We start from the raw sequence: 20,306 nt of genomic DNA, 5'->3' as shown, positions 1-20,306 counted from the left end.
TCTCTGAACGGCTGCAGGGCATCGTGAAAAAGAACAGTAACGAACAAACAAAGAACAAAGAAATGTACAGCACAGGAACAGGCCTCCAAGCCTGTGCCGACCATGCTGCCCGACTAAACTACAATCTTCTACACTTCCTGGGTCCGTATCCCTCTATTCCCATCCTATTCATGTATTTGTCAAGATGCCCCTTAAATGTCACTATCGTCCCTGCTTCCACCACCTCCTCCGGTAGCGAGTTCCAGGCACCCACTACCCTCTGCGTAAAAAACTTGCTTTGTACATCTACTCTAAACCTTGCCCCTCTCACCTTAAACCTATGCCCCCTAGTAATTGACCCCTCTACCCCGGGGAAAAGCCTCTGACTATCCACTCTGTCTATGCCCCTCATAATTTTGTAGACCTCTATCAGGTCACCCCTCAACCTCCTTCGTTCCAGTGAGAACAAACCAAGTTTATTCAACCGCTCCTCATAGCTAATGCCCTCCACACGAGGCGACATTCTGGTAGGTCTCTTCTGCATCCTCTCTAAAGCCTCCACATCCTTCTGGTAGTGTGGCGACCAGAATTGAACACTATACTCCAAGTGTGGCCTAACTAAGGTTCTAAACAGCTGCAACATGACTTGCCAATTCTTATACTCAATGCCCCGGCCAATGAAGGCAAGCATGCCGTATGCCTTCTTGACTACCTTCTCCACCTGTGTTGCCCCTTTCAGTGACCTGTGGACCTGTACTCCTAAATCTCTTTGACTTTCAATACTCTTGAGGGTTCTACCATTCACTGTATATTCCCTACCTGCATTAGACCTTCCAAAATGCATTACCTCACATTTGTCCGGATTAAACTCCATCTGCCATCTCTCCGCCCAAGTCTCCAAACAATCTAAATCCTGCTGTATCCTCTGACAGTCCTCATCACTATCCGCAATTCCACCAACCTTTGTGTCGTCTGCAAACTTACTAATCAGACCAGTTACATTTTCCTCCAAATCATTTATATATACTACAAACAGCAAAGGTCCCAGCATTGATCCCTGTGGAACACCACTGGTCACAGCCCTCCAATTAGAAAAGCATCCTTCCATTGCTACTCTCTGCCTTCTATGACCTAGCCAGTTCTGTATCCACCTTGCCAGCTCACCCCTGATCCCGTATGACTTCACCTTTTGTACTAGTCTACCATGAGGTACCTTGTCAAAGGCCTTACTAAAGTCCATATAGGCAACATCCACTGCCCTACCTGCATCAATCATCTTAGTGACCTCCTCGAAAAACTCTCAGACAGAAGACATTGTCCACATTGGTACAAATGGCATAGGCAGCCAGAAGTCCTGCAAAGACAATTCAGGGAGTTAGGTTAGGAGCTAAAATGTCAGAGGATACAAGAGGATATGGATAGATTGAAGACTTGGGTACAGAAATGGCAGATGGCGTTTAATCCGGACAAATGCAATGTGATGTATATAGGTCTGAATTAGACTGTAAATGGCAGAACCCTTTGGAACAATAAAATACAGAGGGATCTGGGCAGGTCCACAGTTCCCTAAAAGTGGTAACACAGGTGGCCATGGTGATTAAGAAGGCATATGGCATGCTTGCATTCACCAGCCGGGGCATTGAGTACAAGAGTTGGGAAATCATGTTGCAGCTATATAAAAACTTATATCTGTTACTCAAGCTGAGATAAGGTTAATCAGACAAGCTGAAATTATGCCTGGGACCCTCGTTAATTATATCAGTTAAAGTGAAGTACACACAGGTGGAGGGCATTTATTGGATGGTTGCTTGAGCACATATGAAGAGACGCTTACTGAATTGAGTGGAGTCTAAGAGGACATCTCTCTGTAATATTTCATTCTGTATTCAAGTAAAGACTGGCTTTGGATCCTCCCTTCACCGATTGGCTATCAGAACTCTAACATCCTATTTGATTATGCTGTTCTGCTACTCGATGAGGCTTTGGGGGAAAGAAGGCAGAGTCAATCAATTCCTGCGTCAGGACTTCCGTGCCCTGCCATGACATGTTCCGCCCCCTCCTCCGGTGGATGCTGGGGTGGGGTGGGGGGGGGGTGCATTTAAACTATTTTGTTGGGATCGTAATATCCTGATGGGCAGAAGGGGCTGTAAAGTCCTGGCTCTGAAGTTCATTAAGGGTCTTTGCTTTGTTACTTGCAACCGTTAATCTTTAAATTATTTGGCCGCTGCATTCATAACGATAAGGAGTTTATTCATTTCTTCTGCAAAGGAAGTGTTAGCAGCCTGATTATATCGCATCCTATAAATCTGATTCAGCTAATTGTAGTAGGTTTGTTTTCCTTTGATAAGCAGTAGAATAGCTCTGTGCAAACCTCTCTGCACGGATACTGCTCACATTGCGATGGACAGATAGCAAGTGTTTAGAACCAAAACGCCTAAACAATATGATGCACATTTCACAAAAAATCACTTGCATATGTTACATTTCAGATGTATGTTCAAATATAGTTACTCACATCAGTCAGTATCTTTGTAAACTATTTTTCCATATATTATTTAACTTAATTCCCTCAGCCCCATTCTTTTTTTCTTTCACAAATGCCAGAAACCAAGTTGGCAAGTGCAGCTGCCACGTGTCGCTAGTGGTCAAAGAATGCTCCCTTTCCAGAGAAGAAGCCAAGGAAGAGTAAGTATGATTCCCACATTACTTGGGAGAGTTCTATTTTTGCACTGACTGTACGAAGGCCGGCCAGTTCTAGGCTGGAAAAGATTCAAAATTAATCCCCCGAAGTGACCAAACAAATTGTTTACATCACACAGCTGTGCCATAGTACATGGTCCAAGTAGAGCCTGTCTCACTTTTTTTCATGCCCTTACATGGTCACTGAAGTCATCAGTGATGCAGTACTGTAATAGATTGTGTTCTTGTAATAAGCCTTTCCCTTTTATAAACATTCTTGTATCAAGCCTGGGGCTGTTCTGTGGCTTTCAAACTAACCTCTTGTTAATTCTTTCCTTTCACTGCTGCTAACAGTAAGGAACAGTGGAATGCCAGTGTCCTTGAAGAGGAGGAGGGTAGTGGTGATGGCATAGAGAATTTTGGTAAACTTGACAGTGCTAAGAAGAGCACAGCAGAAACAAAAGCAAGCACAGACGAAGAGAAAGTGTTCCGTGGAGTGCTTAGGAGAAAAGTTGAAACCAAAGAGCAATCAGCAGAGCAACTCAAACAGCAAGAGGCTGATCAGAAAGACTTTCGTTGCGTGCTAGGGAAAAAAGTATTCACCAAAAGCTTTTCCGAGGAAGAACTGAAGGAACGTTCAGCAGAACAAATGAACTTCCGAGACTCTCTTTCCAGACATGTTAAAACGACCAATACATTTGAAGAAGAGAAGAAGATTTCGAATCCCCAGCAGGTAGATTTCCGGGCCGTACTTGGTAAAAAGAACACTCCCAAAATATCACAGGAGAATACATCAAAGCAAGCACAGTCAGAATTCAGGAGTGCTGTAGGCACAAAGAAGCAATCTTCTACTGGCAAAGAGGCAAATAATGTTGCTGAAAGCAATCAATCTGTCAAAGTGGACTTAAATGATGGCGGTGATTGTAAAAATGGATGTTCATGTGTCGATGGTGGAGTAACTGATGAGAAATCTGAAAGCACAGGAAATACACCTGTATTTGAGGAAACATTAAAAGACGTTCAGGTAGCGGATGGTGAATGTTTATTGTTGCAATGTCGGGTTGTTGCAGAACCAACTCCTATAGTCACCTGGACTATAAATGGAAAGGCCATCAAGTCATCCAAGTTCATTAATATATCTCATGAAGGTAACTGACTTCCAAGGATAGATGGAGCTTTAAATTAAATCCTAAGTCTTAATAAACATTCAAACAGTACACTGCACTTGTATTTCAAATTTATGCATAAGATAGCATTTCATTTAATTGTTGCTCTGAGAAAAAATTCATCGCTATTAATCCTGAGGACTGTACATGCCAGTAATGCAAATCACTAATAATGTTTGATGTAACTGCATATCAGTTTTACAAACAGCAAGATATTCCTTAAAACAAGTTTTATTTTGTAATCCATGATATTGTGCAATAAGGATTAGTGGAAAGTTCAGAACGTTTTTATTAATCTGGAGTTGATGAATAAAAAGCTGTTTATGAGGAGTGTAAGTGTATTTGAACCTTAGTTTAAAATCCATTTGGATTGTGGACTCTCACAAGCTTTTATTTATATTAGGGTCACTTTGTACACTTAAAATTGAGGAGGTCCTGCCTGAAGATCAAGGCCAGTACAAATGCATAGCAGAGAATTCTGCAGGGAAAATGGAATGTACTTGCTCGGTTACTGTGGCTGGTAAGAGTATTCAACAGCATGAGAACTCACAATGGAAAGCATTCCTCTGCGTGCAACATTGTTTGTCTTTTCTTCCTGTCATTAAACTGTGAAATTAAAAACAAAATTCCTTCCACCAGTCGAGAGCAGAAACAAATTACTAACACAAGATTAAGCCAGAGTTTCCCTCAGAACAAACAAACGTTTGACAACCGAAAGGAAAAGGAAAATGATCCCGGGCAGTTAAAATCAAGGAGCTTGAAAACATTTAGGGTCCTATTTTAACACTGTGCAAGTGGGTGGATTTTGAACGAGTTAAAATCTCACCCTTTGCGTACTAGACGGACACGTATCTATGTTGGTCAAAGATAATTTGTCAGAATAATTTCCTATTATATTGCTGGAAATTGTATATGTTTGTGCAATCACTGTTGATATAACATTTAAAATTATACAAGATTGTGGAACTGTCCAGAAACAAAGCAATTTTCTAAATCTCAGTATTCTCCAAAGAACCAATTAAAAATAAAACCATGAATAGTTAAACAGCACTGAGTTAATTTTGTACAGAAAGGTTTGTTTGGTATCTTCAAACTAAAATGCTTTTTAACTACGATATGATTCTGTTAACTCAACCCAAGTTATTTTAGAATCATTGATTTTCAGATGCAGCTTCATCAAAAGTTCCCAAAACGATTGAGAAAACTTCAAAGAAGGGAAAGTCCACTTCTAGTCCAACTTCAGAAACAGACTGTGGTAAGTCAAGATCATTTTATCGAACCTGTTTCCAAATAAGGAATGGATTGGGCTTCCAGCAATTTTCCCATTAGTTCGAGGCTATCCACTGTAGAAGTTGTCATCTGCAATGTTGATATACTATGTTGTTTTAACCTTTGGCAGAGGATATGTGAATTTCTCCTTTGTGAAACAAACTATGCGATGAATGTTAAATATCATAAGCTAATGTAAAGGAGTTTGAAGTTAACTGTTGCAAATTCCATCCTTCTCAATTATGAATTAGGATTTATTCCTTTTCAGCAAGTGACAAATGTGGCAGAGAGTAAAATGCATAAACTTCATTTCTTTTAATGGCTTTTAATCAGGAACTTTTTGAAATCTAAACATGACATTTAAAAAGAAAGGGAACAATGGTATAATTTGCCTCTTTGGTAATAAAAGTAACATTGCTGTAGGAATTTAAACAAAATTGATATCACAGTTACAATAGAAAATTAAGGCTATTATTTTATTATAGAATCATAGAATTTACAGTGCAGAAGGAGGTCATTCGGCCCATTGAGTCTGCACCGGCCCCTGGAAAGAGCATCCTACCTAAGCCCACATCTCCACCCTATCCTCGTAACCCAGTAACCCCATCTAACATTTTGGAACACTAAGGACAATTTAGCATGGCCAATCCACCTAACCTGCATATCTTTGGACTGTGGGAGGAAACCTGAGCACCCGGAGGAAACCCATGCAGACACTGAGAGAATGTGCAGACTCCGCACAGACAGTGACCCAAGCCGGGATACGAACCTGAGACCCTGGAATTGTGAAGCAACAGTGCTAACCATTGTGCTACCGTGCCGCCCACGCTGTATCATTTTAGAATGATACAGCAGAGAAGGGGGCCATTCAGTCTACTGTGCCCATGCTGACGCGTTGATAGAACTATCCAATTAACCCCAGTCAACAGCTCTTTCAGCATAACAGAATTACAGAATTGTTAACATGCAGAAGGAGGGCATTTGGTCCATCGTGCCTGCACCGGCTCTCCAAACAATCATCATGGCTTAGTGCCATTCCCCTGTCTTTTCCCCATACACCTGCACATTGTTTCTGTTCAGATAAGCATCTAATGCCCTCTTGCATGCTGGATTGAACCTGCCTCCAACACACTTCCAGTCAGTGCATTCCAGACCCAAACCACTTTTTATGTGAATTTTTTTTTTCCTCACATCACATTCGTCCTGTTATATCATTCCTTCAAGTACTTATCCAATTCCCTACTGAAAATTATTAGCAAATCTGCTTTCAGCAACATGCACACAGTGCATTCCAGGTCATAACAACTTGCTCCCAAGATGAAATGTCCTACCTCCCCTGTTCATTTCACAATCACATTCTATGTTTTCTGATTATCTACCCTTATGTCATGGAAACAGTTCCTCCCCATTTAGTGAATCAAAACTCTTCATGATTTTCAACACTTCTAACACCTCCACTTAACCTTCTTTGCTGGGATAACAACCCCTGCTTCTCCAGTTCATCCAAATAACTGAAGTTCCCCATTCCTGGTACCATTCTAGTGAATCTCTTCTGCACCGTCTATTGACATCCTTAAAATGTGATATGCAGAATTAAACACAATAAACCAATTGAATTCTAAAGACTGTTTCATGAAGTGTTGGTATAATGTCCTTACATTTGTACGTTATGCCTTCAATAATAAAACCAAGAATCCTGGGCGGGATCCTCTGATCCTGAGGTGAAGTGTTGACATCGCCGTAAACGGATTTGCGTTTCTCAACGGCGTCAACATGACCACAGGAGCATCGATTCTGACCCCTACAGGAGGCCAGCATGGCACTGGAGCGGCCCACGCCGCTCCAGCTGCTGATCCCCAGCCTCAGATGGGCGCAGCTGGTCTGCGCATCCGCAGTGGGGACGGCGCCAATGTGTGAATGCGCAGTGGGACCGGCGCGATTGCCGCGCATGCGCAGTGACTCTCTTCTCCGCACCGGCCCCGATGCAACATGGCGTAGGGCTACAGAGGCCGGCGCGGAACAAAAGAGGCCACCAGCCCGAGTGGCCAGCCCACCGATTGGTAGGCCCCGATCGATGGCCAGGCTACAGCGGAATCCCCCCGCGGTGTTGGACCCCCCTGCACCCCCACCAGGCCACCCCCGGATGCATCCACACTGAGGTCCCACCGGGTAAGAGCAGGTGTGAACGGCGCCGGTGGGACTCGGCTTATTTTACCTGGCCGCTCGGCCCATCCCGGGCAGAGAATCGCCGGGGGGGGGGGCCCCGTAGAGCGGCTCCCGACCAGCGCCGCGCCGACAGCACCAGCGCTAATGGCGCCGATTCTCTGCTCTCTAGAGAATCAGTGGACCGGCGGCGTGGCGCGATTCGCACCCATCCCGGCGATCCTCCGGCCTGGCCCCAGGGTGAGAGAATCCTGCCCACTATATACTTTTTTAACAGCCTTCTCAATTCTACCTTCAAAGATTTGTATGCATCGGAGGTCAAAATAACCTTTGTGAGGGCTCTTCTTGAGATTTTCTCAAGGGCTACTTTTTTTTAATCTTTGAGGGCTAGTCGGGTGTTCCTTTTTCATTTTCCCTAACTTCTTTATCAGAGGGTGCAGTCACATAGTGGCATTACCTTTGTATTTGTGCTGACATTATGGGGCATTTGGACTCAAGCAGAGGCAGAATTAGAAAAAATCATCAACATCCTCAATAATCATCACTCCCCCATTAAACTTAAAGCCACAACACACAAGGAAAGCATCAGTTTCCTGGACACCATGGTATTTAAATTGAAACCAAAGAAGGACCAGGCAAAATTAGCGGCAATTTATTTTTTCAAAATAAGTGAGACACACAAAAAGTCATCACTCTGAAAAGACATTCATTCCATGGACTGACAAAATCACAGCTAATGCATTTTCATTGCATACAGACAAATCGGTAAGATTTTAACCACGCAGTTACTACCTTTTTTTACCATATCTCACAGCTCAATCTTAGATTTAAATTTAACAATTGATCGAACATTGATATTGATCTGGCATCAATTGGTGTTTGTGGAAGAAATTTCAAAACTTCTACTACCCTTTGTGTGAGTAGATGTTTCATAAATTGTCTCCTGAAAGCTATGGTTCTATTTTTTTAGATTATGCTCACTGGTCCCCTAAATTAGTTGATCATTTACTCATTATATTTCCTTGATTACCACAGTGACTACATTCCAAAGTATTTATTTGACTGTAAAGTACTTTGGGATGTCCTAAAGTTATAAAAACACGATAAAAATGTAAGTCATTCATTACTCTTTTGGATCTTACCAAATGCAAAATGTTACACGTTTGTCTCTAACACAGTCGCTGCACTTCATATAGTCCACAGTATCTGAAACACTTTGAGATGTGACAACACATAAATGCAAATGTTACTTATGAAATAAAACTGTTCAGTATTTAATTATCCGAATTCACACCGTATTCATTATAATTTCATTCACGACAATATTTCTCCATTGAGTAGCTCCTGACCTTATGCAGTCTCAAGCTGGAGATTTTACATTCAATTGCAAGGAATTAACTAGCTCAGTGACTTCAAGTTCCTCTGACCCCCAGTTAGCTGATCTTCTGCTCCACCCCCTCCCCCTGCCTCCCCTCCACCCTGGATACTCACTCCACTCCCCACTTTATCTCCATCGCAGCCCCTCCTACTTTAACAGCCTCTCTCCCCTTCACAGCTTCTGTAAGAAGTCTCACAACACCAGGTTAAAGTCCAACAGGTTTGTTTCAAATCACTAGCTTTCGGAGCATTGCTCCTTCCTCAGGCATTCACATGAGGAAGGTGCAGTGCTCCGAAAGGTAGTGATTTGAAACAAATCTGTTGGACTTTAACCTGGTGTTGTAAGACTTCTTACTGTGCTCATCCCAGTCCAATGCTGACATCACCACATCATTCACAGCTTCTAGCAGTGCCAGCCCCACAGGCACTCTTAGTGAGCGGTCTTACTAGTGAGCTTATCAGCAGCAATAATGGCAGAGAACGAATCTGGAGAAGCAACACCTCACAGATTATATCTCTTCCATATACAGGGGCAACTTTCCTCATTGGGCACTCCCATGATGGTATTTTCCCAGGCTTTCTGGAGGCTTTCAAGGGCAAATTTGTCCATTACCCTCCTGACTCATATATCAGACTCCTATTCATTGACTACAGCCCCACCTTCAACCCCATAATCCCAGCCAAGCTCATATCAAAGCTCCAAAACCTAGAACTTGGCTCTTCCCTCTGCAACTGGATCCTCGATTTTCTGACCCATAGACCACGATCAGTGAGGATAAACAACAACACCTCCTCCACGATAGTCCTCAATACCGGGGCCCCGCAAGGCTGTGCAATTAGACCCCTACTATATTCCCAATACACAGACGACTGTGTGTCAAATTTTGGCTCCAACTCCATCTACAAGTTTGCTGATGACACGACCGTAATGTGTCAGATCTCGAACAACATTGCAGAGTCAGAGTATAGAAGGGAGATAGAGAACCTAGAGGTGTGGTGTAACGACAACAATCTCTCCCTCAATGTCAGCAGAAGTAAAGAGCTGGTCATTGACTTCAGGAAGCAAAGTATCGTACACACCCCTGTCTGCATCAATAGAACATGGAACATAGAACATTACAGCCTTCGGCCCTCAATGTTGCACTGACCTGTGAAACCACTCGAAAGCCCATCTACACTATTCCCTTATCGTCCATATGTCTATCCAATGACCATTTGAATGCCCTTAGTGTTGGCGAGTCCATTACTGTTGCAGGCAGGGCATTCCATGCCCTTACTACTCTCTGAGTAAAGAACCTACCTCTGACATCTGTCCTATATCTATCTCCCCTCAATTTAAAGCTATGTCCCCTGGTGCTAGACATCACCATCCGAGGAAGAAGGCTCTCACTGTCCACCCTATCTAATCCTCTGATCATCTTGTATGCCTCAATTAAGTCACCTCTTAACCTTCTTCTCTCTAACAAAAACAGCCTCAAGTCCCTCAGCCTTTCCTCATAAGATCTTCCCTCCATACCAGGCAACATTCTGGTAAATCCCCTCTGCACCCTTTCCAATGCTTCCACATCCTTCCTATAATGCGGCGACCAGAATTGCACGCAATACTCCAAATGCGGCCGCACCAGAGTTTTGTACAGCTGCAACATGACCTCATGGCTCCGAAACTCAATCCCTCTACCAATAAAAGCTAACACACCGTATGCCTTCTTAACAACCCTCTCAACCTGGGTGGAAACTTTCAGGGATCTATGTACATGGACACTGAGATCTCTCTGCTCATCCACACTGCCAAGAATCTTACCATTAGCCCAGTACTCTGTCTTCCTGTTATTCCTTCCAAAATGAATCACCTTACACTTTTCTGCATTAAACTCCATTTGCCACCTCTCAGCCCAGCGCTGCAGCTTATCTATGTCCCTCTATAACTTGTAACATACTTCCGCACTGTCCACAACTCCACCGACTTTAGTGTCATCTGCAAATTTACTCACCCATCCTTCTACGCCCTCCTCCAGGTCATTTATAAAAATGACAAACAGCAGTGGCCTCAAAACAGATCCTTGTGGTACACCACTAGTAACTGGACTCCAGTCTGAACATTTCCCATCAACCACCACCCTTTGTCTTCTTCCAGCGAGCCAATTTCTGATCCAAACTGCTAAATCACCCTGAATCCCATGCCTCAGTATGTTCTGCAGTAGCATACCATGGGGAACCTTATCAAATGCTTTACTGAAATCCATATACACCACATCAACTGCTTTACCCTCATCCACCTATTTGGTCACCTTCTCAAAGAACTCAATAAGGTTTGTGAGGCACGACCTACCCTTCACAAAACCGTGTTGACTATCTCTAATCAAATTATTCCTTTCCAGATGATTATACATCCTATCTCTTATAAACCTTTCCAAGATTTTGCCCACAACAGAAGGAAGGCTCACTGGTCTATAGTTACCGGGGTTGTCTCTACTCCCCTTCTTGAACAAGGGGACAACATTTGCTATCCTCCAGCCTTCTGGCACTACTCCTGTAGACAAAGTTGACTTAAAGATCAAAGCCAAAGGCTCAGCAATCTCCTCCCTAGCTTCCCAGAGAATCCTAGGATAAATCCCATCCGGCCCAGGGGACTTATCTATTTTCACACATTCCAGAACTGCTAACACCTCCTCCTTATGAACCTCAAGCCCTTCTAGTCTAGTAGCCTGAATCTCAGTATTCTCCTCGACAACATTGTCTTTTTCCTATGTGCATACTGACAAAAAGTATTCATTTAGCACCTCTCCTATCTCCTCGGACTCCAAACACAACTTCCCACTACTGTCCTTGACTGGCCCTACTCTTACCCTAGTCATTTGTTTATTCCTGACATATCTATAGAAAGCTTTCGGGTCATCCTTGATCCTACCTGCCAATGACTTCTCATGTCCCCTCCTGGCTCTTCCTAGCTCTCTCTTTAGGTCCTTCCTAGCTAACTTGTAACTCTCAAGTGCCTTAACTGAACCTTCATGTCTCATCTTTACATTAGCCTCCTTCTTCCTCTTGACAAGTGTTTCGACTGCTTTAGTAAACAACGGTTCCCTTGCTCGGCCACTTCCTCCCTGCCTGACAGGTACATACTTATCAAGGACACGCAGTAGCTGTTCCTTGAACAAGCTCCACATTTCCATTGTGCCCATCCCCTGCAGTTTTCCTCTCCATCCGATGCATCCTAAGTCTTGCCTCATCGCATCATAATTGCATTTCCCCCAGATATAACTCTTGCCCTGCGGTATATACCTATCCCTTTCCATCACTAAAGTAAACGTAATCGAATTGTGGTCACTATCACCAAAGTGCTCACCTACCTCCAAATCTAACACCTGTCCTGGTTCATTACCCAGTACCAAATCCAATATGGCCTCGCCTCTCATTGGCCTATCTATATACTGTGTCAGGAAACCCTCCTGCACACATTGGACAAAAACGGACCCATCTAAAGTACTCGAACTATAGCGTTTCCAGTCAATATTTGGGAAGTTAAAGTCCCCCATAAAAACTACCCTGTGCTTTCGCTCCTATCCAGAATCATCTTTGCAATCCTTTCCTCTACATCTCTGGAACTTTTCGGAGGCCTATAGAAAACCCCTAACAGGGTTACATCTCCTTTCCTGTTTCTAACCTCAGCCCAAACTACCTCAGTAGACGAGTCCTCATCAAACGCCCTTTCTGCCACCGTAATACTGTCCTTGACTAACAATGCCACCCCTACCCCCTCTTTTACCACCTTCCCTGAGTTTACTGAAATATCTAAACCCCGACACCTGCAACAACCATTCCTATCCCTGCTCTATCCATGTCTCCGAAATGGCCACAACATCGAAGTCCCAGGTACCAACCCATGCCGCAAGTTCACCCACCTTATTCCGGATGCTCCTGACATTGAAGAAGACACACTTTAAACCACCTTCCTGCTTGCCGGTACACTCCTGCAACTTTGAAACCTTACTCATGACCTCACTACTCTCAACCTCCTGTATACTGGAGCTACAATTCAGGTTCCCAAGCCCCTGCTGAACTAGTTTAAACCCTCCCGAAGAGCATTAGCCAATTTCCCTCCCCCCCAGGATATTGGTACCCCTCTGGTCCAGGTGTAGACCATCCCATTTGTAGAGGTCCCACCGACCCCAGAATGAGCCCCAATTATCCAGAAATATGAAACCCTCCCTCCTGCACCATCCCTGTAGCCACGTGTTCAACTCCTCTCTCTCCCTATTCCTCATCTCGCTATCACGTGGCACGGGTAACAACCCAGAGATAATAACTCTGTTTGTCCTAGATCTAAGTTTCCACCCTAGATCCCTGAATTCCTGCCTTACATCCCTATCCCTTTTCCTACCTATGTCATTGGTACCTATGTGGACCACGACTTGGGGCTGCTGCCCCTCCCCTTAAGGATCCCAAAAACATGATTCAAGACATCACGCACCCTGGCACCTGGGAGGCAACACACCAACCGCGAGTCTCTCTCGTTCCCACAGAATCTCTATCTATCCCCCTAACTATGGAGTCTCCAATGATTAATGCTCTACTCCTCTCCCCCCTCCCCTTCTGAGCAACAGGGACAGACTCTGTGCCAGAGACCTGTACCCAATGGCTTACCCCTGGTAAATCGTCCCCCCCCAACAGTATCCAAAGCGGTATACTTGTTACTAAGGGGAACGACCACAGGGGATCTCTGTACTGACTGCTTCCTCCCAGCCTCTCTCACCGTCACCCATCTATCTTTATTCTTCAGAGTAACTACACCCCTGAAGCTTCTATCTATGACCACCTCTACCTCCCGAATGATCCGAAATTCATCCAGCTCCAGCTCCAGTTCCCTAACGCGGTTTCCGAGGAGCTGGAGATGGGTGCACGTCCCACAGATGAAATCAGCAGGGACACTGACGGCGTCCCTCACCTCAAACATTCTGCAGGAGCAACATTGCACTACCTTCCCTGCCATTCCCTCTTGATAAAAAAAAAGAAGAAGAAAGAAAGAGCTTACCTGTTATTCACTCCCCTTCTCAGCAAGCACTCACTCAGCAACCTCTACGCCCCGCACGATAACACTTGAGGGAAAAGAAAAGAAAAACTACTTACCAGTCACCAGCCAATCCCTTACCTGCAGGCTGTAACGTCACGGTTCAACTTCTTTTTACTTCTACCTGCCCTCGAGCCTTCCTCTTGATCTTTACAGCGGTTGTTTTTTTTTGGTTAGAGGAGGGGGAAGGGAGGGAAACACTGAAGAAGTGTTTTGGGTTCAAGTGTCACTTGACAACAGCTCCTCCACAAACCACCTTCAAGTTAGGGTGAGCACACGGACGTATGCAAATTTCCCCCGCTACAGCCAATCAGCAGCTCCGCTCTACTGCCCTCTGCTGGATCTGGATCAATGGTGCTGACGTGAAGATGGTTGACAGCTTCAAATTCCTAGGCATGCACATCACCAACAATCTATCCTGGTCCACCCACGTTGACGCTACGGCCAAGAAAGCACAACAGCGCCTATACTTTCTCAGGAAATTAAGGAAATTTGGCATGTCCACATTGACTCTTACCAATGTTTACAGATGCATCATAGAAAGCATCCTAACTGGTGGCATCACAGCCGAGTATGGCAACTGCTCGACCCAAGACCATAAGAAACTACAGAGAGTCATGAACACAGCCCAGTCCATCACACGAATCCTCCTCCCATCCATTGACTCTGTCTACACCTCCTGCTGCCTTGGGAAAGTGGGCAGCATAATCAAACATCCCTCCCATCCAGCTTATTCACTCTTCCAACTTCTTCCATCGGGCAAGAGTCTGAGAACATGCACCAACAGATTCAAAAACAGCTTCTGCCCCGATGTTACCAGACTCCTAAATGACCCTCTAATGGACTGAAACCAAAAAAGAAAATGCTGGAAAATCTCAGCAGGTCTGGCAGCAGCTGTCAGGAGAGAAAAGAACTAACGTTTCGAGTCCAGATGATCCTTTGTCAAATCTCTTATGGACTGAACTGATCTCTTCACACAACTTCTCTACTGAATAGTACTGCACTCCTGTATGCTTCATGCGATGCCTGTGTCTATGTATTTGCATTGCGTATTTATGTTTGCCCTATGTTATTTTTCATGTATGGAATGATCTGTTTGGACTGTGTGCTGAATACTTTTCACTGTACCTCGGCATACGTGACAATAAACAAATCCAATCCAATCCCCCTGTATCTTGAACCCAGGTGTACATACATTCTCTGAGTCTCTGTTCCAGCAATGCATTTAATACTGTATCATCAGTTTGTTTTGCCTCTTGTTCCTACAAATGTTTTCACTTCACATTCCTTCCTGTGTGGTGAATTCCATGTGCCAGGTGTCTGCTCCTTTCACCAGTGTGTCTTATTTATTACATTTCTGGGATTTGTGTTCTCTGCAAACTATGAAATTATGCTCTGCGCACTTATATCCAGGTTATTAATACATATCAAAAAGAGCAGTGGTCCTAGTGACGGAGCTCCATCTGGATCAGGCAGTGGCATTCTTGCCTCTGAGCCAAAATGCTCCACGTTTACCACCCCCTTAAGGACTTGTTGGTCGTGGAAGAAACCCAGTTACTGGTGCACACAAGTCATTGTGGATCAGTGCCAGTCCCCAGACTATATAATTGGGGAGCATTAGTGGCAGGAAGGGCATTTGGTTGTAAAACCAGCTGACAAATCAAATGATGATTGTTATGAATGGAGATGGCAAAGGATAATCAGCCAACATTGTGATGGCCCATGTATTGTGAGAAAAGCTGAAAAAGAGTGAGCAGTAGTCCAAGTACCAATGTTTGTGGAACACCACTTCCCGGCAATCTGAAAAACAGCATCTGTTTTTAGTATTTTAGCCAATTTTGTATCCACCTCCACTCCCTCTACTCCCATGGGTTTGAACTTTGCAAACAAGCCTATTATCTGGTACTTTATCAAAAACTTCTTGAGACTCCATACAAACAACATCAATTATTCCATTCTCATCAACCTCCCCCTCTGTTATGACAGCAAAGAACTCAATCAACTTCGGCAAAAATGATTTACTTTTAATAAATCTGTACTAACTTTCAATTATTAACCCATACTTTTCCAGATACCAATTCATTTTGTCACAGTTTATTGTCTTTAAAAATGTACCCATGACCAATTTTAGGCTGACTGGGCTGCAATTGTCAGGTTTTTAGACAATGTGTAACATTTCCAATCCAGCCCTTCGGAGCCACCCCCTTATTTAAGGAGGATTGGAGAACTTGGCCATATCCTCAGCAATTTCCACCCTTAACATCCCTCAATAATAATCTAGGATGCATCCCATCTGGTGATTTTTCTACTTTGTAACCCTGTCTCCAACCAATACTCCCAATGGACATTGCTTCTTACTGGAGACAGCAGTAAATAAAACTGTGGAATGTGTTTCTATTCATAATGAAAAACACAGTATGCAAATAACAAATTGAATATTGCAGTCATTGATAATTATAACACTGAAGCATCTTCACACTTTTTAACACTTAAGTATCAACGTGATTACTTATGTGAACAAGAAGGGCTTCTATTCCATCAACATATACAGGTATGTGATCACCACCACCAAAACAACAAATTATATTTACATACATTGGTTGGCAGCGCCCCCCCCCGGCAATTATCCGAGCCCCGATGGGCCGAGCGGCCACTCATTTTCAGGCCAGTCCCGCCGGTGTGAAATGGACATGGTCCATCCCGGTGGGACCTGGCTTGTCGGCTGACTAGCAGGGTCCTCGGAGGGGCGTGGGGGGATCCATCCCCGGGAGGGTGGGGGGGGGGGGGCACCATGGTAGCCTGGCCCGGGATTCGGGGCCCACCGATCTGCGGGCGGGCCTGTGCCGTGGGGTCACTCTTCCCCTCCAAGCCGGCCTCTGTAAGGCTCCGCCATGGCCGGCGCGGAGAAGAAACCCCCTGCGCATGCGCAGGAAACACGCCGGCAGTTTTGCGCATGCGACAGAGCACGCTGGCAGTCCTACGCATGCGCCAACTCGCTCCGGCCAGCGGGGCGCTTTGGCGCCGGTTGGCACGCCGCCAACCCCTCCAGCGGCGGCCTAGCCCCCGGAAGTGTGGAGGATTCCGCAACTTCCAGGCGGCCCGACGCCGGAGTGGTTCGTGTTGCTCTTGATGCCGGTATGGGCCGCCCCGCCAATTGCGGGAGAATCTCGCCCCTCATTTTTCGGTATGCCTGATGTTGCTCCTGACAAGCTCTCCTGCACTCTTCATTGAACCAGGGTTGATCCGCTGGCTTGGTGGTAATGGTAGAGTAAAGGATATGCTGGCCATGAGGTTGCGGATTGGATTGAATACAATCCTGCTGCTGCTGAAGGCCCTCAGCACTTCAAGAATGCCCAGTCTTGAGTTACTAGATCTGCTTGAAGTCTATCCCATTGAGCACGGTGGTAGTGTCACACAACACATGGAGGGTATCTTCATGTGAAGACGGAACTTCATCTCCTCAAGGTCTGTGTGGTGGTCTCTTCTACCGATATTGTCAAGGACAAATGCATCTACAGCAGGCAGGTCGGTGAGGAAGAGGTTTTTCCCTCTTTATGGTTCTTTCACCACCTGCTGCAGTCCCAGTCCAGCAGCTATGTCCTTTAGGACCCAGCCAACTTGGTCTGTCGTGGTACTACCGAGCTCTTGGTGATTAACATTTAAATCCTCCCACCCAGAGTATATTCTGTGTCCTTTCCACCTTCAGTGCTTCCTCTAAGTGGTGTTCAGCATGGGGGAGTATTGATTCATCAGCGGATGGTGGCCGGTACGTGGTAATCAGCAGGAGGTTTCCTTGCCCATTTTTAACCTGAAGCCATGAAACTTCATTGGGTCTAGAGTCAATGTTGAGGATTTCCAGGGCACCTCCCTCCCGACTGGATCCCACTGTGCTGCCACCTCTGCTGGATCTGTCGTATTGATGCAATAGTGCATAGAATCATTGAATCCTTATAGTGCAGAAGGAGGCTATTTGGCCCATCGAGTCTGCAATGACTTTAGGCCCAAGCCCCCACGATAGCCACATAACCCAGTAACCACAGTTAACCTTTTGGAAACTAAGGGGAAACTTAGCATGGCTAATCCACTTAACCTGCACATCTTTGGATTGTGGGGGGAAACCGGAACACCCGGAGGAAACCCACGCGGAGAAAGTGTAAACTCCAAAGAGACAGTCACCCAAGGCCAGAATTGAACCCCAGCCCCTGGCTCTGTGAGGCAGCATTGCCACGGTGCCACCGTGCCGCCCAGGAATGGTGATAGTGGTGTCTGGGACATTGTCTGTGAGGTATGAATCTGTGAGGATGACTATCTCAGGCTGTTGCTTGACTATTCTTTGAGACATTCTCCCACCTTTGGCACAAGCCCCCAGATGTTAATAAGGAAGATTTTGCAGGGTTGACAGGGCTGTGTTTGCCATTGTGATTTCCATTGCCTGGGTCAATGCCTGGTTGTCCATCAAGTTTAATTCTTTTTTCGTGCTTTTGTAGCAGTTGAATACAACTAAGTGGCTTGCTAGTCCATTTCAGAGGGTATTTAAGAGTCAACCATATTGCTGTGGGTCTAGAGTCACATGTAGGCCAGACTAGGAAAGGATGGCAGATTTCCTTCCCTAAAGGACATTAGCGAACCAGATGATTTTTTCCGACAATCGACAATAGTCACTTAGTCATTATTAGCCTTTTAATTCTAGATATTTTATTGAGTTTGAATTCCACCACCTGCTGTGGTGGGATTTGTAACCGGGTCCCCGATCATTATCCTAGGTCTTTGGATTACTAGTCCACCTTCAATACCACTATGCCACCTCTCCACTCTGTGCTCCCCATCCAGGAGCAAAAATTCAGGCCATGGTTTTAATGGACCTTGTTCATCAAAGATGGAGGTGAGAGTGTGGTTGAACAACTAGTTCGCTGTAGAAATAGTCTGTTGAACAGAGGCCAAATTTTGAGAGGGAAGTTGGATCACCCACAGACTTCACAGGATCAGCACTGGGAAAGATGAGTTAGAGGGGAAAGAGATCAGCACGATCATCACCCAGCAGGTGCACTGGGTGGGTCAGTCAGCTAAAGAAGACACAGTGGGGGCCTGTTGGCTTATTGAAGAGGGGGGGTGGGGGCAGTGGCAGTTGAGTAGGAAAGTTAAGGAGTATTAAAGGGTTGCAGAAAAACAATACAGGTCTGCACCAAATTCTGTGGCAGTTGGCATGAAGGCATCTTTCTGCAACACATCCATCGGCCCACTTTTCTACCAGTTAGTAACATCGGAGAATGGCGGCTTGGAACTAAGGGGCACTCCCTCCAAACTGAGGCCCCCAAGCAACATGGGAGCAAGTGGACCACATCTATCATTGAACATTGCATTGCCATTTTGAAACAAAATTACAACCGCCTTGATCACTCTGGAGGCTTTCTATAATATGGATCAGACAAAGTTATGAAGAAACAGATGGACCATATAGACCGTTTCTCTGACTCCACAAGTCGCCCACACCCCCCACCATAACCCACAGCAAGACTTATCTAAGGGCCAATGTTGATGAGGCAGATGGCCCACCATTGATTTCCTCACGATGGAGAAACGACCAGCACTGGCAGCCGAGAATGCTGTTGAGGCCTGAGGATGAATCTCCATTGATCCTCTGACCTCTCAGTTCATGTGTGTGATAGCTGGGTGATGTCAAAAAGGGACCCAAATTAAAATCTACCCCCAATCTTAGTGTTTGAAGCAAAAACATAGTGGTAGTGCCATGTTAAATCAGACTTTTCTTATTTCAATGCATGTTTCCTCCAAAACTTTGAATGACTGCAACTTCATAGTCTAATTTAGTCAAATCTTGTTTTTAATGGAAATTATTGAATCATTGTAACACACCAAATTTTCCTATATTTCAAACTGAAGGCTAGGTTCCTGGTATAATGTGAAGAGGTGTTGTGAGAATGGCCATAAAATCATTGTTATGAATTGCCAGTGGCCTCGGACAGTAATCATTTATGATGAGAGCTTAACAACCTGTGTATTCAACCATTTCCTTAACAGATATTTATAGCTATTTTCAATATTACCAAAAAAGGACATCTCTCAAGTTGTAGCCTTAACCTTTACATGCCCCCACAAAATGTGAGCAAACAGCAGAATTTAGTTCTGTAAAATATTCCAACGATGTTATACTGCTGAAAGACATGGACCACTTAGAATGGAAGATGAACTTTCATTTAAATATTTTAATTAAGACAAATAATGTAATGCAAGCAAAGCACCAAGTATGCCGAACATCAGAAGTGCACCAGAAGCAAGTTTTCACTTTCAGCCAGATGGTTAATCTCATTTTCTTTTGGTCACTTTGTGATGATGTCACAACTGTGGCCTGATTCACGAAGCTTTGCCTGATCTACAAAATCAATTTTCCTTCAGAAGCATTATGCAGAAAAATGCAGCAAGAATATTTTGAACCATTTGTGAAAGGGGCATTAAATATCTGAATGACATCATAAGTTACTCTTGGTTCAGTTTTCTTTTGGTAACGCTACACTGTTTTCACAGAAATTCTCGATTCTGCCTGCCAACGACATAGCATGTTGAAGTCTTGTTAACTCATTCCAGAGGCCAAT

At 44.6% G+C, this 20,306-nt stretch overlaps 1 protein-coding gene across 6 annotated transcripts in view; it reads left to right on the top strand.

The window, feature by feature from the left end:
• LOC140390388 (myosin light chain kinase, smooth muscle-like) overlaps positions 1 to 20,306 on the top strand; it is a 612,875-nt gene that overhangs the window by 422,811 nt on the left and 169,758 nt on the right. For all 6 annotated transcript variants that reach the window (XM_072475553.1, XM_072475527.1, XM_072475536.1 and 3 more), the window contains 4 exons: positions 2,584 to 2,664; positions 3,013 to 3,806; positions 4,228 to 4,344; positions 4,990 to 5,079. In XM_072475553.1, the coding sequence (XP_072331654.1) occupies positions 2,584 to 2,664; positions 3,013 to 3,806; positions 4,228 to 4,344; positions 4,990 to 5,079 (1,082 nt within the window). The remainder of the gene's footprint in view (positions 1 to 2,583; positions 2,665 to 3,012; positions 3,807 to 4,227; positions 4,345 to 4,989; positions 5,080 to 20,306) is intronic.

This window comes from Scyliorhinus torazame, chromosome 2, assembly GCF_047496885.1.
Source record: "Scyliorhinus torazame isolate Kashiwa2021f chromosome 2, sScyTor2.1, whole genome shotgun sequence".
Classification (NCBI taxonomy): Eukaryota; Metazoa; Chordata; class Chondrichthyes; order Carcharhiniformes; family Scyliorhinidae; genus Scyliorhinus; species Scyliorhinus torazame.
Note: the sequence above shows the minus strand (reverse complement) of the source record. Positions and strands in the feature narration are given on the sequence as shown.